Source organism: Mesoplodon bidens, assembly GCF_964165515.1.
Source record: "Mesoplodon bidens genome assembly, chromosome: 4".
Taxonomy (NCBI): domain Eukaryota; kingdom Metazoa; phylum Chordata; class Mammalia; order Artiodactyla; family Ziphiidae; genus Mesoplodon; species Mesoplodon bidens.
Genome location: NC_138160.1, coordinates 161,592,530 through 161,616,924, shown reverse-complemented (window position 1 = coordinate 161,616,924; position 24,395 = coordinate 161,592,530). Strand labels below are relative to the sequence as shown.

At 47.5% G+C, this 24,395-nt stretch overlaps 1 protein-coding gene across 1 annotated transcript in view; it reads left to right on the top strand.

Moving 5' to 3' along the window:
* Nucleotides 1-24,395, top strand: part of DOCK2 (dedicator of cytokinesis 2) — a 416,115-nt gene that overhangs the window by 337,177 nt on the left and 54,543 nt on the right. The window contains exons 31-34 of the mRNA XM_081230991.1: nt 4,024-4,124; nt 4,217-4,275; nt 15,208-15,356; nt 23,943-24,028. Coding sequence (XP_081087117.1) covers nt 4,024-4,124; nt 4,217-4,275; nt 15,208-15,356; nt 23,943-24,028 — 395 coding nt within the window. The remainder of the gene's footprint in view (nt 1-4,023; nt 4,125-4,216; nt 4,276-15,207; nt 15,357-23,942; nt 24,029-24,395) is intronic.

The window sequence follows — 24,395 nt, the reverse complement described above, 5'->3', positions numbered from 1 at the left end:
ACAACTGGAGAATCTCTCTAACAAAAGGGTGATCAATAAATAAATATTTTCTGGAGCACAGCTGTATTCAAGCCATCGTACTGAATTTAGCATTAGGGATACAAATAAGTAGAAGTCAGAACCCTTGGTACCGGTGGAACTTACAATCGGAAAAGACAGGGCTTACAAATGCTCTACGACCAGCACTTACAACAATCCCTTATGGTAGTTACCATTATTTTTTCCATTTTACAAGTAAGAAAAATGAGGCTCAGAAAGGTCAAGTAGCTAGCCAAAGACAGCTCAGCTAGTAAGAGAGAGACTGGTATCCATTCCCTAGTCTGTGAGACACTGATGCATGTGCTCTTAACCACTGGAGGATCCTGTCACGGGAAGTGAGTGGAGCACAAGGTCAGGTGCGGAACGATGGACCCACGTCTGTGGTTGCACCTACTAAGTGCTCCTCAAATCCGGAAGGGCTGAGCAGACCTGATGTGCTCTGCCTTCTGGGAAGGCCTCATGAAGGAAGTGGGTCTCGAACTGGGCTTTGATGAAAGGATGGAAGTTAGATGCTGCAGGTGTGAGAACCACTGTGAGCAAAGCCACGGAGGCCAAGATGCTTGTGTTCTATCTGTGAGTCTGAGCAGATCAGCCCCTCCCCCTCCCCTGGAATAGGCAGTTTGCTGAGGGAGAAAACACTGGAAATTGCCCGAAAAGCCAGGTTAGTTCATTTGGTTCTGATCCTTCAGGAGCAAGAGTCAAGGAAGGTTTACGCAAGAAGTATCACGAGTGCCCAGCGTGTCTAGTTGTGGCCACTGCTCAGCTCTCAGGCACTGCACAGAGCCACTGACCATGATGGCCTCCCCTCAGTTCCAGAGTTGGACCCACAGAGCCTCATGGGCAGAACTGGGCAGGGGCTGTGGGTGTGATACTTAGGGGCACCATTTCTGATCCACTAAGAAGAAGAAGCACTGGATCTATGGTCTCATGGTCCATGAAGATCTTCAAGGAGAGAAGTCAAAAGAAAATCAGGTGCACTCCTAAGTATATACCCAAGAGAACTGAAAACATACATCCACACAAAAACTCATATGTAGATGTTCATAGCAGCATTATCCATAATCGCCAGAAGATGGAAACAAACCAAATGTCCATCAGGGATAAACAAAATGTGGTACATCCATATATATTTATACCCAGACTAGTATTCAGCAATAAACAGAAATGAAGTACTGACACCTGTGACAACGTGGATGAACCTTGAAAACGTCATGCTTAGTGAAAGGAGCCAGACACTAAAGAAAGGTCATGTATTCTCTGATTCCACTTCTATGAAATGTCAAATCCACAGAGACAGAAGTAGCTTTGTGGTTGCCAGGGGCTGAGGAGGAAGGAAGAATGGAAGTGACTGCTAATGGGTGGATGGTTTCTTTTTGGGGCAATGAAAATGTTCTAAAATTTGGTAATAGTGAAGATTGTAGTACCTTGTGAGTATACTCAAACCCACCGAATGATGTACTTTAAAAAGTTAATGTTATGATATGTGAATTATATCTCAACTTTAAAAAAGAAAATCAGGAATGTGTGACAGAAGACATTTTTGAGGGACCAAGTCAGGTAGAATAGAGGCTAGCAAGAAGCTTAATTAGATTTGACAGTGTCTAGGTATTCTCAAACATGGTTGGGAGAGGGGGATTTCTGGAATTATTCTCAAAAGCGATACCAATTCAACTTACTTTATCACATACCTATTTCCTGTTGTAACCTGATTATTCTTATGAAATCCCCTAAATTCAGGAATTTCTCACCCTAGAAATAACCCATTCCATGTCCTACGACCAAGTTTTCCCGTTCCTTGGCTTGTGGTTTCATATCCTGGTCTTAAACGGGAGGAGGTGTGAGCTCTGGGCTTACGCAGACCAAAACAGTACATTTTCAGAACCTGCAAGTCATGGGGACGCCAGGAGGAAGGACAGTCAGAGTGGCTGAGAGACCCCAGGAGGAAGGACAGTCAGAGTGGCTGAGAGACACCCTGACCTTTACTGTGTTTGGATAAGCGAGGTTACTACGGAGACAGAAGAGCCTGAGGTCTGATGCTCAGGGTGATGGGCAGTCTTTGGAGGACTTTGAGGAAGGGAGTGATACGATCTGATCCTTCCAGGTTCTGTGTGCAGAGTTGACTTTACGGGGGCCACAAGCCAGGAGGTCACTTCACTGCACCCCTGGAGAGACTTGGTCTTTTTGGACTCTGGGAGATAAAATTTCAAGTAAAAGAAGGAAAGCTCATTTCCTCAACAGAGTATGAGCTGCACAAGGGCAGGGACTGCTGTCTGTATAACCATTGCCCTATCCCCACATGATGACAATTCCTGGCCCATTGAAGATGTTCAATAAATATGTGTTAATGCATCCTCAGCTAAAGACTGATCACAGCGTGTAGAAAGAGACTTGAACGTCAATCAGAAGGCTTGGGTTTAAATCCCAGCTCTGCTGTACGTTTAACAAGCTGTGTGACCTTAGGCAAAATACATAAGCCCTCTAAGCCTCAGTCTCCTCAACTGTAAAATGGGCCTAATAATGGCTACCAAGTTTTGAGAGATGAAAGGAGGGATGTGTGGGAAAGTGCCTGGCCCATGGTAAAATGAAGGGCTTGTTTTGCTCCTTTCTGAAACTGGAACCACAAGCCCATATGAAAGTAATACTCTGGGCAGCAATAGGGGCTGTATCAAGGGTAGAGCTGCCTTTCACTTAGTCTTGGCCATCTGAAACTTCCGATGAACATCTCTGAGTGAAGGATGAAGGTCTCCATTGGCAGGTGATTTCCCCAGCTGGTGTTAACCCTCCCCTTGCTAGTCAATGTTTAGAGGAGGCTGGAAGTGTGTGGGCTTTGTCCAGCAAAGCTGCCCCCCACCTGGTCCTTGCAGGGCCATGGCATCTTGTAATAATTGCCCCTGAGCACCGAAGGCACCAGGTTGTACTGTTTGCTTTGGTACCAAAGGAGTCACTAGAATAATGAAAAGAATAATAGGGCAAACCAGTGCTTTGGAGCTCTTACTGAGATTCATGCCCTTTAAACACATCATCTTTATCATAGCCCTCTGCAGTGGATACACAGGTACCGCTTTTGCAGATGGGTTCACTGAGGCTCAACAATACCTTGGTTTGGGTCTCCATCTCTCGGTTCCGTAGCCTGTGTCAATATCACTGTCACTGCTGCTAATCTTTGGAGCCCTTGCCCTGAGCAGCACACTTTACCTGATCTCTTTCACCATGAGCAGTGGAGTGGGTTCTAGTATTAGTCTCTTCATTTAGCACCAAGAGATCATGTAAATGCGACGGTTATGACAAGCTTACCTGTAAACTTGGCCCTCAGTGGTTCTTGAGCTCAAATTAGCACTGCAATCACTCAGAGTACTTGTGAACACACGTATTTCTGGGGTCCGATTCAGTAGGTCAGGGGTGGGTCCAGAGAATTTGCATTTCTAATGAGTTCCCAGGTGATGCTGGTGCTGCTGGCCAGAGCCACACTTCAAAACCATTGAACTAAAGAGAAGGAAAAGGCAAAATATTCTAAGATGGAATAGGTTGCAGGCTGGTCCTCTGAGCTGTCGGGTGAATTAGGGAGGACTTCCAGAGAGGCTGAGGGTCTCAGAAATACTTAATCCCTCATCACCCTCTACTTCTAGGGCAGAGAACCAGCTCACCAGGGCACCCAGCTGGGGCGACTTATTTGTCTTTCAAAAAAACAAAATGAAGCAAAACAACAACAATAAAAAAGCAGCCCTAAAATCTTCCTCCTTGCCCAAATCCTGTTGTCAGAGAGAGGATGTGGTCGGCACCTAGAGAAACCCATCAGTTATCCTCGCTTTGGCCGGGATGTTAATTTCAGAGTCAGTGCCAGTTAGAAAATTGCAGCACACAGAATTAAACTGGTTCTGCCTCTGTCTTCTGCCATCTTCATAAATTATTCACATTACCCAGCGTTTAATATGCTTTCCCACTTCAGACCCTCTCCATGACTGTTCTCCACTCTTTCATTTACAGCTGTGGAACAACTATTTTCATCTGGCAGTGGCTTTTATCACTCAGGATTCTCTGCAGCTGGAGCAGTTCTCCCACGCCAAATACAACAAAATCCTGAATAAGTAGGTTGCATTTGGATCTCTTGAAAGGGGGGTAGGGGTTCATGAGAATCTCTGAGATGGTGACTGAAGCAGACATTTTTTGTTCCTCCTAGGTACGGGGACATGAGACGGCTAATTGGCTTCTCCATCCGTGATATGTGGTACAAACTTGGTGAGTAGGCACACACATCCAGACAGACACCATCTGCACAGGCCAGGCTCCTTCTTGAAGACCATCCGTTAGAGGGCCATGGGGGCTTCAGCAGTGGAAGCTTGAAATAATAGTTTATCAACTGTATGTACCCCGGGTCCTTAATAAGTGCCTGATGAGAGAGGGTGTCCATCCCCCAAATCCCATCCGCCAAAACAGCTGTGGATCTGTTTCTCCTTGATGCCCCTGAGGGGTTAAGAACTCAAACTGGAATTTACAAGAAGGAGAAAGAGCACGACTGCTGTGGGAGTACACGTCACACATGTGCTTTCTGTTGACTGGTGGGCGTTCTGCATCCTGCTTCCTATGTGATATAGTGATCTACAAAAGACCCTCCAACCACATGGGGGAGAATTGTTTCCATGGAGGACGAAGGTCTTTTGCGGTATGTTTGAGCTGAATGAAACGTGACCCCAGAAGCTGTCCCCGCTTCAGTGAGCTGCAGGAATCCTGTGTGAGCTGAGTGGCATCTGTGGGAAGAAAGAAGGGGAGATGGAGTCCGCCAGGCGTTTAGGGAGGGTCTGAGTCAGACCAGGGCTAAGGAGATCTTTATTTAGTCTTCACATCACCTCCTGCAAGATGGAAACATTACCTGCTCCTTTTACTGATCAGGAAACTCAGAGAGGGAAGCAACTTGCTTGAGATGAAACAGTGGCAAATCCCAGAGCTTGGTTTTGATTCCATGAGGCTGGGGGCCACATACCTTGCCCAAGGCCTGAATCCTGCTCCATAAATAGGTGTGGAAAGGATGAGTGGGTAGATGGATGGGTGAATAAATAGTAACAAGTAATGAAGCATTTTCACCTCCGAGTTTTGTACACCCTCCTTGACTCTCTGCTGCCGAATTGCTCTGCCCTGGGCCTGGATGTGGGCCCTCTTCAGTCGAGCACTTGCAGTGCTGTGCCCATCTCTTAGATTCAACCTATATCACCTCCCCTGACTTTGCTTCTTGCCTCCCCAGACATCTTAGTGTCTTTCAGTTCCCATCTGATTTCCTGGACAGCCGTTCCTCGCCCTTTCCAACAAGGCCCATTCGTTGTGGGGAAGGCACAGTGGATGTCAGCCTGGGTTTTGTGTTTGCTGGCAGCAACTCAACTCAGGCCAAGAGCACATACTGGTAACAGGAGGGTTGTGGACTGGCTCACAAAATCAAAGGGAGAGCTGGGGAACCAGGCCCAGAACAGACTCCACATCTCTGCCTGGGGCCTTGCCCCGTCATTTACATGCTATGAGGCCCAAAGCCAGGGGACTGAGTGACACTGGGCCTAACCTGGGGAAACGGCATCTTCTCCCAGGGTGCTTATGAGCATCATAAGAGCAAATACTGGGAGAGTGAGGCCATGGAGGCCACACCCATGTCAGAGTTTTTATCATTATTTTCACCCTTGCGCCATCAGGAGGGAGCCTGATTTTCCTGTTCTGGCTCAGGAGTCATCAAAGCCAGGCCTGTGTCACTAAGGCCTGAAGCGCAGGGCCCGGGCAGTGCCCAGGCAGGTAACGTAAAAGAGTGACGGGGCTGATGTATGTTAAACCCACAGAAATCCATAAAGCAGGGTACTGTCTACATTTGGGGTTGGATAATTCTTTGTTGTGGTGGCTGCCCTACGCATTGTAGGATATTTAGTAGCATCCCTGACCTCTAGCCCCCAGATGCCTACCCACCAGATCCTCCTTAGTTGCGATAGCCAAAAAAAGTCTCTAGACATTGCCAAATGTCGTGTGTGTGTGTGTGTGTGTGTGTGCGCGCGCGTGTGCGTGTGTATATACAGAATTACCCCCATTTGTAAGCCACTATCATAAATAAATACCATCTCTGCCCTGTTTTTCTAGAACAGCATACCTTTTTCAGTCTATCTTTTGTTTTTCCACTTTGGGTAATGACAGGGATGTAAGGAATATTTTATGTTTCACTCACCATTTACCCTGCAATAGGAAAAAACAAAAAAGCATAGTGCAAGTGAAGGCCTACCTGGTAGCCAGCATCTGGCCTCAGGGGTCAGGATTATAGGAAGGAGTAGGTGGGCCTGCAGCAGAGTGAAGCAGATGTGCCCCAGCTAAAAGGGACAGTTGCTGTCCTGCTCTGGTTGCCTGCCATCCTTTTACAATGCAAGGCCGACATTGTCACATCTTCCGCTTTTTCAAAAGAAGCCAGGAAACATAATTTTTAAATGCATTTTCCAATGTATGACTATTGGTGATAACTAATTGAAAGTTTTAAAACATTGAATGTGTCCAGTGAAACATGGGGCTCAGATTCGGTTTGCATATGAGTCTGCATTCTTTGCTTTACAACAGCAAAGAGGAGGTAAAGCTGTGGTGGGCTTCCTTTCCCAGATCTACATATCAAGCTTTGCCAGAATTGCAAAACAGGGATCTGTGCTTTGTTTGTTTCTAGTTCTTCCACACAGCCTGCTCTTTTCTGAATGTCCTTCATTGCCGTTGTTTTGCACACAGAAGATTTTATTTAGGTATAGATTATGTTTTGGCGGGCATTCCTGTGTTCCCAATTATGCTGATGAATGAAAAGATGTTACCAAATATTCCACCTGCTTAGAATCACAGAACATCAGAACTGGAAGGGCCCTTTAGAGATCATATTGTCCAGCATTTTTCAAACGTTTATTTTTAGCTGAGGACCAATAAAAAAATATCCTGCTCAACACAGAAATTGGATGAAAGCCAAGCTATTCTAATTGAAGTCGAGTCGGGGGCCCAGAGCCCATTATAATGGGCCTCTCCTGAGCTCCCATGTAGACCCCTGTGGATTTTCTGGGGAGAAATCCTGAAGTACTTCAGAGAATAGTTTGAAGCTACAGGTTTGGTCCAACCCACCATTTTACCAATGAGGAAACTAAGGCATAGAGAGGCAAAGAGGTGTGTACGAGATCCTGGAGTGGATGAGAGTTAGATTCAGGACAAGTACCCTGGCACGAGTGTTTGTCCAGAAGCATCACAAACTCCTTGATGTATTCAAGTACCTGTAGGATGAATTAATGTAATTAAAAGATATACTTGTTAGGGTTTGGGGGTTGCAAGAAAGAGATGCTGACTGTGGCTGCCTTAATCAGGGAAGGTACTTATCGGAAGGGGAAGGGGAAATGGGCTACGAAGGGTAGTGCCAGAGACATGCAAGGATCCATGGCAGGTGGTGTGACATTGCCTTCAGGATGTTCCATCCCAGCATCACTCTGCTAAAGGTCCAGTCTCCAGGGGACACCATTCTATTGGCCTTCCTTGGATGACCTCTCCATCAATGCCCCCACCAAGCCTACATCCATCAAGGGAGGCAGAATTTCCCAAAGTAAAATGTTCATGGAGTTATGAGAGGTCAAACAAAGGCACAGATGTCCGCAGCAGAAAACAAAAAGTAAAGGATGCTGCCGGCAAGGATGGCGGAGGCTCCAAGGAAGAGGAAGGTATGTCAGCCTGAAGGGGTTTTTCTGCTGCTCTTTAGTACATGGCTGCCTTCTCTTTGCCTGTCTCCTTCAGGGATAAGGGGAGGCAGAGTGAATGGATGGTTCCCCATCCCCGCCCTACTCTGCGTTCTGCCAGATGATGTCATTAGCATACTTTCTCTAACATGCTAATAAGGTTAATCTGCTAATCCAAACCAGGACTAAGCACTGCATACATGAGGGCCCAATGTAGTGAGAACACTGCCTTGGGTAATGATGGATTTTAAAGTGCAATTCGTGGAATATACAAGAGAGAGTGAAACTTAGAAGCTATCTGTGGCAGACGAGGCTGAGTGCCCACACAATAGCCATTCCATCCTTCTGGCTCACTGATCCCTGATTTTTTTTTTCATGATCACAGTTTGCTCAGTTAACAATGACTTGTAGCAGGTGATGGCCATGTGACCCTGCTCTAGCCAATGAGAATCGGAAGAAATAAACTTCCTGGGGCTTCAGGAAAACATGTTTTCCCAATTACAGTAAAAGGAAGGGGGACAAATTCAAGGAGCACAACACAGTTTTTGCCCATAGTCTTTCCCCCTCTTCCTTTCTGGGAAACAATAAGATGCCTGGAGGTGTGGTAGCCACCTTGAAGCCATGAAGACAAGAGTCACACCCTAAGGATGGAGGAACAGCTCTGGACTGACCATCTTTGGCTTCTTGTTAAGAAAACTAAAGCAGGACTTATTCAGTTTAGCCATGGTGATCAGATTTCTGCTACATCCCTATCTGATACATACAACATCTAATTCAATGCTTTGATTTTACAGGTGAGGTCACTGAGGCCCAGAGAGGCACAAGGACATTCCCAAGGTCAACAACAAATCAGTGACTCAGCTGAGGCAAAAGAGCCAGACTCTTGACCTGAAGTCCAATGTCCTTACTAATAATTTGTTTCAGAATATGCAAATTATTTTCAAAGAGTATGAAATAGCCAACTACGTTTTTCAAAGACTGCTGATAATGAGTAAATCACAATGCATGTTAAGTTTTAAAATTTTGTTTTAATGCCCAGTGCAATCAGGGCATCATCACCATGATCATCAGTATCATCATCTTTTTCTCATCTGGAGAGATTTGAGCAACCCTGTGATTATAAGATAGCTAATTGCAAAGATAATCTCAGGCTGGAAGATCATTCAGGGAAAAGTCTAGACATCTGTGTGTGTGTGTGTGTGTGTGTGTGTGTGAGCGTGCTTTTGTGAGAGAGGGTACATGCAGGGAGGTCTTTATGGAGAGAAGGACCATATGTTGGTACTAGGACCCAGCCACTAAAGGGTTAATGCCATTTGTGTCTTTGAATCCTGGGATGATGCCAAATATAATGTACTTTTCCTGATAATGTAGCATCATAACATTTGATTTCTGCTTAGAGTGAAGCAATGCACGTTTTGCCAAAATAACTGTACTTAACCATCCCACATTCACTTGGATTAATGCCTGTCTGCTGTGTTAACAGTCTTCATGAGAAAGAAAGACAAATTCCAGCAGCTGGCATCATGGCCTCACACGTGGGGAGGTCACTCCCAGCAGAGCTGTGAGAGCAACTGCACCATTACTTTTTAAGCATCTATGGGGTGCCCAGCTTGGTGCTAAGCTCCAGGGAAGGGCGGGAGAGTTGGGAAAGTATAAGGCACAGTCCCTGCCCTGCCTGGAAGAGCCTACCATCCAGCTCTGAGAGTAGAACAAACTAAGAGTTTAAAGAACAAAGTAAGAGCATGTTCTTTAATGTGACATGTGTGGTGGAGACTCAGGAGTTCAGGCGAACAGGAGGATGGCTCTTTTGAGTAAATGGCTCTTGAATTAGACCCCAGGGTGGTCAGAACGGAAACAGATGGGAATGGGAGAGGGGCAACTATTCCAGGAGAGCAACCAGCCTAAGCAAGCATGGCTTCCTAGAGTTGGGGAGAAGCTGCTGGGAAGAAATAGAAAATGGGATTAGAAAGGCATCCATCCATCCACCCATTCATTGATTCATTTAACAACAAATATTGAGCACTGTGATAGGCAGAATAATAGCTCCCCCAAAATGTCCAAGTCCTAACCCCTAGAACCTGTGTATAAATTTCCTTACATGGCAAAGTAGACTTTTTAGGTGCAATTAAGGATCTTGAAGATGGTAAGAGTATCCTGGGCTACCCACATGGACCCAATGCAGTTACAGTGTCCTTATAAGTGAGGAAAGGAGGCAGGGGAGTCGGAGAAAGATGAGAAAAAGCAACACCGTTGGCTTGAAGATGGAGGAAGGGGCCATGAGCCAAGGAATGCGGGCGACCTCTAGGAGCTGGAGAAGGGAAGGAAACAATTTCCTCCTTAGACCCTCCAGAAAGAACTCAGCCCTGCTCACACTTGACTTTAGCCCAGCGAAACCCATTTCAGACTTCTGACCTCCAGAAGCATAAGATTAATCTGTGCTGCATTAAGCCACTGTCTGTGGTGATTTTTAATAGCAGCAACAGGAAATGAAGACAGGTACCCTGTAAGTGCCAGGCACTATGCCTGTAGCTGAGGCTACAGCTGAAAACAGTTGTAGTTAGAGACATAGCCCCCAACCTCATGGACTTTGCACTGAATAGTAGCAAACTAATTGCAGAGCTATTTAATTATGGTTGCAAGGGGACATAGCTGTAGAGCAGAAGCTGGGGGCATCCAGAGAGTGTGTAAAGAACTCCTACCTAGTGAGTGAGCTGAGGTGGCCTTCATGAGGAGCGGGGGGAGCCCTGAGCTCCAAAGCAGTGCTGTCCTAAGGAGCTAGCATGTGAGCCACCTGTCTAAATTTAAATTCTCTAGTGTCCAAATTTTTTTTAAAAAAACTGTTTAAAAAGCAGTGAAATTCGTGTTAACAGTATGTTTTATTTAACCCCATATTCCAAAGTGTTATCATTTCAGCATGTAACCAATATAAAACATTACTGAGATATGTTACCTCTTTTTGGTTTGTTTTCCAGAACTCTTTCTTTGAAATCTAGTGGGGTTTTTTTTTTTACACTTACAGCACACCTCAGCTCGGAGTAGCCTTAATTCAAGTGCTCAAAGACACATGTAGCCAAGTAGCTTCCACACTGGCTAGAGAACGAGTAAGATTTACTTGCGGAGGCGGCGGTGATAGGACTCAGGGTAGTGATGGGGTCAGGGAGAGGGAGGGAAGAGCATGGTGGGCAGAAGGGGGCAGTGTGCAGGCCTGAGGAGTGGGGAGCAGGGCGAACCGGAGGAACAGGAGGCAGGCCAGTGGAGGGAGGCTGGGGGCTGGAGACGGAGCATCGGGCCAAATGGGCCTGCAGAGCGCTGGGACCCGTGGAAGGACTGTAAGCTGTGGACCAACATAATCAGACTGGGGCTCTTCAAACACCTTCGAGAACAGATAAGAACCTGTTTCCATAGGATAGAGAAGGGTGCAGAGGGTGGTGAATGTCAGCCATGGGAGATAAGATACGTATAATCTCACCTTCTTCCCATGCCAGCCCTTTACTCTAGAGGTGAACAAACAAACTGACTGGACTGAGAAGTTCCATGAAAAGCCCCAGGGGGCTCCGTGAGGTCGGACCCGGTCTTCTCACGTTGCTTTTTCCAGAACCCACCCTAGGCTGAGCTTGTACTGCTCAGCATCGTCATCATCATAATCAGCATCAACACCTCCTGAGCCTTTCTAATGAGCCAGACCCTGTACAAAGCCCTCTGTTTTAAGCTGCTCAGCAGTTCTTCCAGGCAGGGATTATGATGATTATCTCCATTTAACAGATGAGATAACAGAGGCTCAGGGACATTAAGTGACAGGCACAAAGCCACACGGCCTGGAGTGGCAGTGGGGGGGACTTGACCCAGGTTCTCAGGCTCAGAGATTCTACAGGGCCCGGAGGGAAGCCGGGGCCGGGTACGTTCTGGGTAACCAGGAGAGAAACAACCACCTGTCTTAGAGCAGTGCTGGGAGGGAGATTTTCCAAGCCTGGGAAGGAGGAGCAGAGACCTGTGTTCTTTCTTCCTCTTTTGAAGTGAATGAGTGGTCTTTTCTGAGCAGCCCAGCTTTATTTCAGAGTCCCCAGGAGGCTTGCGGGACGCTGAAATCCAGGGGGTGGTACCTTGCCCTCATCCCATTCATTTCAGGGTCTGTGCCAGCCCTCGCAGGGCCTCACGCTCTCAGCTCGAGTGCCCCTGGTGCCCTGTCAGCCCCCTGAGGTCAGCGACTTGCCCACCTTCATTCTCGGCCTGGTTCACGGGATTGTCTCCTTCCTTCCTCCTTCCCTACCCTCCTCCCTTCCTTCTTCCTTTTTGCTTTCTTTGTTTCTTTTTTGCCAGGTCGTCTTCTTAGCGCCCTCAGACCCTTGGCCTGCAATCTCACGGTCTCTTCCTGAGAGGTGTGATAGACAAGGCCATTGCACAGACTGGAAACTGAGGCTGGAGAGCACAGGGGACTGCTTTCCACCCGCACACCTAAGCTCTTCCCTGTGCTCTCATTACCACCAGATCCTTTCCTGAAGCCTGTGTAACTCGGCATTGGGATTTATCCTGCTGGCTTATCGGCACTTTGTATCTGTTCCCAGTGAGAGTCAGCTTCCATTATGTGAAAAAGACCCTCTCGCCCATTCCCTTCCTTGCCTTTTTTTGAAAACAGCAGCAGACGTGTCTCTCAAATGAGGAATTTTTTTTTCCCAAATGAGTTTGCATTCACTTAGCCACAAATATGTTCTCTGTGTTTGTGTGCATGTGTGGGCATCTGTGATTATAAAGGTACACATTCAGATTACTTGAACACAAAATCCAATGTGCTGGGGCTTCCCTGGTGGCGCAGTGGTTGAGGGTCCGCCTGCCAATGCAGGGGACACGGGTTCGTGCCCCGGTCCGGGAGGATCCCACATGCCACGGAGCGGCTGGGCCCGTGAGCCATGGCCGCTGGGCCTGCACATCCGGAGCCTGTGCTCCGCAGTGGGAGAGGCCACGACAGTGAGAGGCCCGCGTACCGAAAAAAAAAAAAAAAAAAAAAATCCAATGTGCTGAAATTCCATTTTTGATGTAAATGAATACAGTTTCTTTCTGGAGCATTGTAAGTGCCATTGAAATCACACTGCATTTAGAGGGCAGCATCTCTTTCTCTCCCCTTTCCCTATTCTTCCAAACATCTCTTCCACTGAATGCAGGTCAAAAGTGTCTAAGAAGCCCCTGGTCTATGGCATGTCTCCTCTTTATTTTAAACCATCTTAAATACATCCTTATCAGACCCAATGCCCTCCAGTATTCTAAAGGCCTTTGTCGTATAAGCAATTTCTCCATTCCATGGTGGCTTATCTGACAGTTTCTCATTTACCTTCTACTTATTATTGCAGTCGACTTTGAATTTTAAAACCCCACTGAGGGTTTAAAAGATCTTGAAGGACAAAATCAGAAACCTAGATTGGCAGTTACTATAAACCTGCAGGAAAGCTAGTTTTTTTTTTTTTTCCTTTTTTTCTGTTTGGACCAATGTGAAGTATAATCCAAATACATCATATAATGAAGCTGATATCCTGGTAAAGTGTCTTTCTATTTCACTCAACTCTCTGCCAGCCTTCATCATTTCATTCTCACTAGCCAAAGATATTCCTAGGATGATGCCTTTTTTATCCGAATCTGGGGGAATACTCACTCCAACCGTAAGCCTCATTTAGGCTGAATTAAAATTCATTTTCTTGCTGCCTTCCCTCTTGGCTCCTTTTCTCAGCTTTATTCGAAAGCAGCAGCGCCAGGCTATACTCTATACCGCCTGAGTTTCTGCACCCTAGGAGCTCTCTCCCCCAGGCGGAGACCACCAACGTGCATCCTGACAATGGGGAAAACCAGGATGGGCTTCTTAGGTTCTGAAACTCAGGAAAAGAAAGAGGCAGCTGCTGATGAAACACCTGGGTGTCAGCTCAGTGACAGGGTTGCTGGGATAGCCTTGCCCACGCTCCCTAGGAAATCCCCGCAATTCTTAAGTGCCCCTCTCTTTTCCCCTCCTCTGCCACATCTGATGTGTGTATTCTGAGGAGTCTGATCCATTCTGCTCAACAAGGCTGCTCTTCATGGTTCGTTTTGGCCAAACATTACAGCAGCCATAGCTAACACTATATGAAGTGTGCCATGTGCCAAGCACTGTCCAGGGTGCTTGATAAATAATAATTCACTTATTCTTCACAACCCTATGAAATAAATACTGTTATTCTCTCACGTTACAGATGAGGATGCGGAGGCCTCAGGGGTCAACTTGCCCAACATCACAAAGCTAGTTGATGGCAGAATCCATTTCCATAATTCAGGCAATCTACATCCAGAATCAGTGCCCTTAACCACTGGGCCACGCTACCCCTTCCTCTCGGTGCTGATTCTCCCGGGCCCTGGGCTGAGTATACACAGACATATTTTCACACGGTCTTCTCAACAGGTGGGCATTGTGATTGCATTTTTATAAGACACATATCCAAGTCACATAGCCAGTGAATATAGGAGCTAGACACATTTATTTCCTCATTCAGCAGACATTTCCTGAGGATCTAACATGTTCTATGCTCAGTGCTACAGATACAACAATAAGAACAGACATGATCTCTCCTCTCACAAAGCTCTCTGTTGGGGGGAGGCAGACGTTTATCAAATGAAGCCATCATTGCCAAGCTGACTAAGAAGACAGACCACCAACCAGTGCAGTATCTGACATAGCTGGCAGTGGGGTGGGCATGCAGTAGGGCTTTTCTCAGCCTGTCCATCCATGAGAAGCCAGGTGGTAATGGGCAGGTGTTGGGGAAAAGGCAGGGAAAAATATTACCAACAAAGGAGCCGTGTGTGCACGGGTCTGGCAGTGAGGAAGCAATGTGAGCTTGTGACAGTGGAACCAGGCCAGTGTGGCAAAAACGCCAAGAGCCAGGGGAGGGGACGTAGGAATGTCTTGAAATGAGGCAGAAGAAACAAGAAGTTGTAGTTTATCTGACCATAAGCGATGTTTTAACTCCCGCTATTACACTTTTATAGCATACTTTTATAGCAGGTTCTTGGCAGCAAAGTTCGCTTTTCTTGTTTTCATGAAACAGTGGGTAAAAGCATGTATTCCAAATCTCAGAAACATGGCTTGTGTTGCAGACAGACATAATTTCAAGTGTCCCTGTGATTTGCCATCACTAGCATATTCCATCAGGGCCCTATTTGCAAAGGAGATGATGCAGGTGAAAACCCTTATAAACAGCGGTGTGCTTTCCACACGCCTGGGTTATTATCCTTAGCAACGGAGATTGTTTGGGAAGATGCACATGTCTCTTACAAGAGTGGATGTACGTGAAGTGTCCAAAATGGTGCCTGGATCCTGGTAAACAACTATGTCAGTGTTAACTATTGCTTTTACAATTTTGCCTCCCTTTTTTTCTTTCCCCAGGCATGGTCTGAGAACCTGTGCATCATGAAAACTGTCTCATGGGTCCATGTCCCTCTTCTCTTTCAGGCCAGAACAAAATCTGCTTCATCCCAGGCATGGTGGGACCTATATTAGAGATGACACTTATCCCTGAGGCTGAGCTCCGGAAAGCCACCATCCCAATCTTCTTCGACATGATGCTGTGTGAATATCAAAGGATTGGGGATTTCAAAAAGGTAAAAAATGAGGCTGGAAACTCATGCCAGCATCCCTAATCCTCAGCCCATTTTTCCATAATGATATCCTTGTTCCATCTGCCTGGCCTTCATTCAGAGGCTTGACGGTAGGCTGGGGACGTTTATTCTTGTGCCCTGAATGAGCTGGTAGATCGGATTTGGCCAGTATTCTATCACTTTCCTGCCCAAGGCCGAGATTAAAATGCACTTTCTTGCTTTGTATCAGCGTGGTCCCTTTCTCAACAGGAAATAGTAAGGATTCTATTTCTGTACCGAAGAGCCCCCTCAAGGTGTGTCCAAAGGCCCCCTCCCTCCCACCTGCCCCAAGCTGACACCCACCTCTGTCCAGCACTTCTGCTTCTGGGATGACTCGGAAGATCTGAATAGCTGAGAGAGAGCCTACCCCGCCAAGTGTCAGACTCGGCCATGCATCAGGGTTGACAGCAAGTAGAGCCCAAGGCCCATACTTAGGGAGGCCCCGCAGACCTGCCTCGGGGATGGAATGGGAGGCTTTCCCCAGCATGCAGGGAGTGAGCCACCTGTGTCAAACGCGAGGGCCACTGACCAAGCATTTTCATTGAAAACCCCATCAAACTGGAAGGATAAGGACCGTTTTCTGGGCCCAGACACTGCAGATGCTTCTGCCAGTGGAATAAACACTGGTTTCCACAACAGGTTCCTGGCAACATTCAGGAGTCACTCCCAGTTTAGGAAGGTGTGGCTTTAAGTCCTGCCAAGTTTGCCTTAGCAGTACCTCCAGGTCTCGCCCTCCTGTCCGCTCAGCCCCCTTCTCACCTGGTGCTCCCCCTAACTGGGCTCCGTGCCCTCGCCCCGGCCTTGCCGCATTTCTGCCTCTCATTCTATACCACGTCTGGCTGCCAGACAGTTTTCCTTAAAACAGGTACCTAAGTGCCTTCTAAAAGGCAGCAGATTCCAAAGTGCTTTTCCTTAAAATCCTTGCAGACCTTACCCTCCCGTTGTTCACTGGTTCTCTAATCCTCACCAAATACAGTCCAAACCCTGTCTTGTGCATTCCAGGCCCTCCTTGCTCTGGCCTTCCATCAAATGTTCCAGCCATTTCCTCCAACTCCTTCCTCCCCCTCACCTATTCTCCAGGCAACCCCCCCCCGCCCCCGCCAGCTCACCTGAATTGCGTTGCCTTGGTGAGCATCCTCCTTCGTGTTTCCACTTCCTCGGGTTCTCTGCCACATTCACAGTCCTTCCTGCCGACATCATCTACGCTCCTACCAATCCTGCAAAGCCCACTCCAACGCTCATCCTTTAAGAGATCTTTGCCCTCTATTCCTATGTCATTCCAGCTGTCTGAGGTATCCTTATTATACACTGCCTTGCACTAAACTCATTTCTGCATCTTCCTCATCTTCGTGTCCTAAAAGTGATGATGATGATGATGACAATGACTGCCATTAACTAGGCGTTTACTCTGTGTCAAGCATGGTAAATAACTTCCATACAGTAGTTCATGGGATGAACTGTTTATTACAACCCTGTGAGGTAGGCAGCATTACCACCCAATTTTAAGATGGAAGTGCTGAGGCTCAGAGAGGTGAAGTCACTTACCCGAAGTCACACATCAAGACAGAGGCAGAGCAGAGGTTGCAACACACAGATCACGACAATCCCAAGCCCAGCCTGTGCCCACCGCACTCTCCAGCCATGGGCCTCATCGCAGTAAGTGCTGGCTGAATGAAAGAATGAGCGGTGTCCTTTCAAGCAGTGCCTTCTCAAAAAATGTTCCGTGGAGCTCTAATCCCACCAGATGCTCTAGGGAAGAGGGTTTGGAGGTTAAATACCTTGGGAAGCCCCTGCGTGCCATAACCCCTGTTGGAGACTTCCAATGCACATTAACGTAGCCAAGGCACTGAGCTGTTCCACAGTAAACAGACCTGTTGAATTTCTCAAATTTATTTCTTGAAGAAACATCTATTGGATGTGCCAATCACTTTGGAAAAGGTGGTTCTAAGAGGAAAGAGACTAGTTAGCTGTGATGATCTCAGTGTGAGAGGGTACACTCCCCGCCCAGGGACTGGTGGGAGCTCTCTAGTCCCAGGAAGGCTGGTGACCAGCTGCCCCTCTGCAGGGAGCCTGTAAAGAAATCAGGTGAGGAGTTCAGATGGAGAAAGACACCATATCCAACCAGCTGGGGTGGGGGAGTAGAAGGCGCAGCCCTGGATCGAGTGTTTGATGGTTGTCTGGAATCTGCTGCCTTTTAAGGGGGAAGAAAAGTCTGTGAAGCTTGGGAACCTGTGCAGGGCACAGTACATGGGATGAGGGGCATCGTGCTTCCCCTCAGGTCAGCACTCCCCACCATGGTATGGGCACCAGCTGGCTCAGAAGACGTCCTGGGAGCAGGTGTGCAAAAGATACACTCCCAGTACTGATGGCATACAATGTCCGAAGGAGAAGTGCACCCAGGTCCTTTCTGGATTACAACCTGATGGTTGTGTTTGGTGGCCTCATGTCTTCCGAGGCTTGCCTGTCGTGTGATTTTCCTGCCCTAATGGATTCCCTTCTTGAGGCCTCCCTGTGGCATGCACCCACCTGTTCCCCATGAATGGGGTCATCCCCGGGCTCCTCGCTCCAGGCATGTGTTCATCATTAGCTCCTTCCCCAGTTGCTTCTCTTCATTGCTACCTTATCAAAAGGGATGGGACAGTCAGGCTGACTAATGGGGCAGCTTCCCGTGTGAACACAAGCTGCATGCTTGGTGGGAGCCCAGCTGTGGGATGAGCAGACCCAGGTGTTACCGCTTGGTTCGGAGTAAGCAGCCATGGATGGTGTCCCCAGGAAAGGGAGGAAGCAAGGCCCCCATGAGCCCCAAGCTGCCCTGATGGCCAGATCCAGAATGAACCGCAGAACTGGGGTTTGAGACCCCAGAGGCCTCATGTGCAAACTGGTATTAGTGCACGATGCCAAATAGTGAGATAAGGGAAGAACCACGTGCCCAGAAGATGACAGGGTTCCCTTTCTAAAATGTGGGTTTTAGTGGAAATAGCAGAGCTCACAGGAGAACTTAGCAGGGCCTTTGCTCCTGGCTCACACCAGGCCCTCTGGCCTGATACCCAATGTCTTGTAGTTCCTTTGCTGTCATCCCTTTGCCGGGCTCTTCCTTTGATTTCTTCACCTGAAGAATCGTAGTCATCCTTCAGCTGTGGCCTCACACTTTGGGAAAGCCTTTCCTGCTTCTTGGGGCAGTGGAGCATCTGGATGCAAGAGACCAAGATTTGTTCCAGCAGGATGAGCTGGAGCAAATGGAACTGGGACAGGAAGAGGGCAGACTCTGAGTGGCTGGGGTGGGGAGAAGGAGGCCCCAGGGCAGTGTCTCTGCTCTAAGTTTCTTACGCAACCTCATCACCAGATTTCCCTCCCTCCCCCTCTAGCCCCAATTAAATGCCCGATGCATTTGACTGAGAGCCGTTACCCCTCAGGAGTACATCACTTCACCCCAGGCCGTCTCTGTCTGTAACTGGGACTGGATTTCATGTCCCTGGTATACTCCATGATTCCCGTGGTGGGGCTGTGGACAGCAAGGGGGACCTTGAGTTGGCCACGCTGTGGCTGGCGTGGCCATGCCCCAGTTAAAGTGAAATGCATCTAGTCCTACCTGCGTGGCGCTCAGGCATGTCACCTGTGCCCCATAGCATGACAACCTGCTCATAGGTCTGCCTCCATCACAAGACTGTGAGCTCCTCTTTGAGGGCCACAGCGGTTCCCTCAGGCCTGAACTCCCAGCCCCTGTCAAGTGCCTGACGTGAATGTGACGTTGAACCATGTCAATGTTCTCAGTATGAATGGAGGCATTTAGACCTCCATCCCACCACTGCCTTGGTACAGAGAGGAACGTTCCAGTGAATGCTTTTATAATGTAGGATAATGAGGGTGGCTGACCACTGCCTGAGTAACCCCATAGGAGGCTGGGTAGACCAGTTGTCTTGGTGGCCAATTCTTTGTGGAGGGAGGGACGCTGGGCTTTCTAGATGATGTTGGTGGGAAGGAATGGAGGTCCTAGGATGTAGGGAGGTTACCTATGAGGCAGATTGTAGAACAGGATTAGGTACTAATCAGCTGGAGGGTCTGAGCTCTCAGCAGGCAGGAGATCCAGAGAGAATCCCTTTCTCAGAGAAGGAAGAGATAATAGCATTTGACAGCAGCACTTAAAACAGTGCCTAGAACACAGCAGGAACTCAATAATTGCTTGTTGAATGAATTAATGGACAAAGATATCAGTGTGGCAGATTCCACTGAGACTGAGTCTTGGCATGGAGTGAATTGGTGATTCAAACGGCTTAGAACATAATGTGGAAAAGTGCAAATCAATTCACTAAATGTGTACTGAGCACCTACTGTCTCTGGACACTGTGCTTTGGAGTCAGATAGACTTGCTGCTTATAAGCTGAATAAATTTGGATAGGTTATTTAACCTTTCTCAGTCTCAGTTTTTCATCCATAAAATGTGTATCATAATACCATTATAGGTTCCCAGACTCAGGCTCCGTGGATGATGAAATGAAACAGGAAGAGATGAGATAACTCAAAATTAGGAAGCTGCACTAACTTGCATCAGCATCCCTCCTCACGTGACACTGCCTCCACCAGCTTCCTCCCATGTCAGCTTCCGCCCACCCCAGGACAACCAGCATTTAGTTAACAAAGGAGACCACAGGCTGACTTACTGGTGCCAGTTTCATCTTTGTTATCTCTCTGCCATCCTGGCCTGTCACACTATCTCTGCCCCCTCCCATGTCATAGTCAGCACTTTACCTTTGAAGGTAGCTGAGGAAGAGCTCTTGATCCCTACATTTCACACTTCGGAGGGGCCCGGCTCCTATCAAAAAAATGTTCTAGGCAAACAAGAGGATGAAAATAGCCAAGAGGTTCTAAAGCAGGCAAGAGAGGCAGAGGAAACAGTGCAGGGAAGGCATGATGCAAATGTGAGAGCCACGTGATGTCATTCTGCTTCAAGAGGAGGTCTCCTAGAGCTCACCCCCGTTTTCCTGAGTGTTTAAGATTGGTATCGGGCCTTGCGGCATGTAACTTCTGTGAAAGCAACCTGAGGATGCTCCTTAACAAATATCCATCTTGCAGGGGTGGGGGAAGGAGTCACTGATGTGATGCAGTCTTGTAGTGTGGATGAAATGGGATTAATTTGGAGAAGCCAGAGCTGCGCCCTAAGCTCTGCATAGTGACAATGTTGGGGGGTAAGGCCTGTCATGGTGACGTAATGTAGTGTATGTTTGGGAGTGTGTGGGACCCTTGGGAGTACCCTAAGTCAAGTCCATCCATCCTTTGAAGCCCAAGACAAAGGTCCCACTTTGCCTCAGTTTCCTGATTTATAAGTGAGGCTGATGATATCCATTTCCCTTGACTGTTGTAATATGATGCTAATGAAGAGGATAGTGTCAACAATGTCATGATGATGATTGCTAACAAATATGAAGCACCTACTATGTGCTAAGCGCCAGGCCAGGCCTTTCACATGTGTTTTCCCATTAACTTCTCGCCACAGCACTATAAAGTCGGTGCTGTTTTAAATGTCCATTTAACAGATGAGAAAACTGAGCCTCAGAAAGGCTTAGTAACTTGCCCAACGTCACGTGGTGAGGAAAACAGTCAAAGCAAGACTCAAACTAAGTCTGTTTGTTGTCAAAGCCTGTGGTCATAGCCACTCCTGAGCAGAGCACAGCACTGGCCCCAGCAGCCCAGAGGGCCAGAGTCTACCCTGGGACATGCTTGACTGAGGCCTTCCCTCTCTAGCCCACTCCGGAGGGTTCAGGCATGGCTGGCGTCATCAGCTCTGCATATTCCTGGAACCCTGTAATTTCCCTCCCTGTGGGCTCTTTTGTGACCCTGAGACAAGTGTTTATTTAGCCCATCCACTTCTCGGCTCTAAAGGAAAGTTCATCTCACGAGGAGGAATCGTGCCAGCATTTACCATTGAACAATTTAGACAAAAAAGCTGGTTTTCTCCCCCAAGAACTGCTTTCCAGTAACATTCAGCAGTAATAACAATAACATTAGCAGCAATCGACAAGCAAACCCAGTGCATACTTGAGCCTACGCACTCCCCTAGTGCAAATAAAATTTCCCCAGCCCTCCTAACTACCCCATGAGGTAGGTACCACTGTTATTCCTATAATATTGATCAGGATCAACAAACTATGGCCCCAGGCCTAATCTGTCCTGCCACCTGTTTTTGTAAATAAAGTTTTACTGGACTGGAGTCACACCAATTTGTTTTTGTATTAGCTACGGCTGTTTTGGCGCTGTAACAGCAGAGGTGAGTCGTTGACACAGAGACTGACCCACGAAGCCTGAAATATTTACTATCTGGCCCTTAAAGAAAATGTCTACTGAGCCCTGATATAAACTATGACACTGAGGATTAGAAAGACCTACTAGCTTTCCCAAGATGGTGGAGGGGATGGAGGAGACATTTAAAGCCAGTGCTTATTTACCCCAACCGTGGCCTAACATCAGCACCTACTCTTGTAGTCCCTTGGGTATATTTCTTCCTGGCCTGGGCTTGACACAGTATACATGTCTAATCATGCTAGCCCCCAGTCCCCGACTTTGGATGACCCTTGACATGCTTAACAAAATGCATCATATAAGGGGCGTGATGGACATGTAGAGTGGCAGCCCAGACCCTCTCCGTATTGGCCTCTGTCTAGGTCTCCGCTCTTACTTCCATCCTTTCTTGCTTGAGCTCTCTCCTCCAGCTGAATGCTCTCCTCATTTTTCTCCACATTCCAAGCTCCACACCTTTGCTCAGTCCATCCGCCCCCCCCCCCACACACACACACATAGAATGCCTTTCCTTTCCCTATTTATCACAATCCTACCCATCTTTCCAGGCCTGTGTATCTCCTTCCATAAATCTTCCTCAACTGTGGAAACTCACAGGAAATTCTTTCTCAGCACAAGCTATATCAGCACAAGCTTCTGGTCCTTACCTTTGGCCCTTAGCCCACAAAAGTGAGGGAACAACGGCTCCACGGATGATATGTGAAGCAGAGGGAAAGTGAATCTGGCCTCTGCCTTCCGTCACCGAAAGATTCCAGCCAACTCGACTGGGCTTGATCCTTTGTGCACTGGAAAGAGCCTGCCAAAATGTCTCTGCCATTCATCTGAGACTTCAGACAAGCCACTTAAACTCTCTGGGCCTCTATTTCATCTGTCATAAGAACTGACACTTACTGAGGGTGGTGCTAAGCAGGGGCTGGCTGTTTTTCATGCATTATAGCATTTAAAGGTGATCCTTGACTTCCAGACCTCATGGAGTTATTGTGAGGACTGAGGGTAAAGGGGCTGAGTTAAGATCCAGGAGCCCCCAAGGGCTCCCTGGACCTTGTTGAGCTTTGCCAAGAACCTCCCTCCCTTCTCTAAGTGCCAGTTTGTTATCTAGTGGTAAAAAGGGAGATGGGTAGACTGCATGGTTTGGATGGACTCATCAAGGCATGATATTAAAACAGTATACAAACCATTTTTGCGTTACAACCATGTAAGAGAGATAACAAATGGCTCTTCAAAATGTTGAACTCAACTGGGTGAAATGCTTCTTGACATTAAAAGTAGGAAGACAAAATACTCTCTGACTTCAGTGTTAGAAGATTTGGTGTGTAGGTGCATACTTACTTTCAGGTCACTTAGCTAGTCGGATCTCTGACCATTACAGTTGTCACCAGACTTGACTCTCTGAGGCATTAATTCATGTAAATATGACAGCTTCAGATATGGCTGGATTCAGGAGCTCAAAAGTGGCACCAGGTTTCAGTCTCTCTCCATCCCCTCCTCTCTGCTTTCCACTACATTGGTGTCATTCTCAGGCAGGCTCTTTCATTGTGGTCCTTTCCAGCAGCACCGGGCTTAAAACCTTCCATCTCCAAGTTAAGCAGAAAGACTTCTTTTCCCTAAGAGTGTCAACAGAACCTCAGATTTCAGTCTCACTGGCTTGATCTGCGCCTTAATTGTAGGGTCTGGATAATGGAAGATACTGATCAGGAGCTTGGCCTGATCATGTACCCACACCTAGACCTAGGGAGGTATGGTCAGCCCACCTGAGTCTCACAAACTGAGATCAGGGTTGATGTGATCACCAAAGTATAGAGAAAGGACTGCTAGGCAGGCAGAAATAAGAGCTGTTCGTGACAACATGCCATTCCCTGGAGATCTGTGCTCTGTCATATCCCTCAGTGCCTTTGCACATGTTATACCCTCGGCTAGGAATGCCCTTTCTCTTAACATTCTCCTGCAAAATTTCAAGATAAACTTGAGAACAAGGTCAAATGACATGGGCTGTGAGCCTTCCCTGTAGACTCTCCTCTCTCTCTCTCTCCTATGCCCATCTCTCTGCTCCAGCACTTAACCATCTATGGCTCTTCTCCGCTCTCCAGGAACTCCTAAAAGGCAAATGTAGTATCCTGTTCCATTTTGCACTCCCAGTGCTCAGCCCTGAACCTGGGAGATGATATATGCTCCCTGAGCTTTGGTTAAAAAAATGAATTGACTAATTTCAGCATTCAGCCTTCTAACGTTATTGTTGATTTTCATCTCCTGCTTCTTCAGTTTGAAAATGAAATCATCCTCAAGCTGGACCACGAGGTGGAAGGGGGCCGAGGGGACGAACAGTACATGCAGCTGCTGGAGTCCATGTAAGTTCAGTGCCCAGCATGGGAGGAGCCGGGAAGGTGGGCCTGAGGCCGGAGGGCTTAGGACTCCGGGGGGGCTCCAGTGGCTCTGTCCTCCCCTGGAGATAGGCTCATGCGTATGGGAGAGGCTCCATTTTTGGAAGAAATCTCACATCTCTCTCTGCAGTGGCTGTTTCTTTGATATTGATGGGACGGGTCAGATAAAAAGAAACTTTGCTGTGTTGGGGAGAGGGAAATAATCCACCAAAATGTTCACTTTTGTTATCTCTTAGCTGTGGAATAATTTTTGCTGTCTTTTCCTTTTTCCTTGCTCAATCTTTGACAGATATTGGCCACAACCAACATTTATGGAAACCACGCTAAGTGCTCT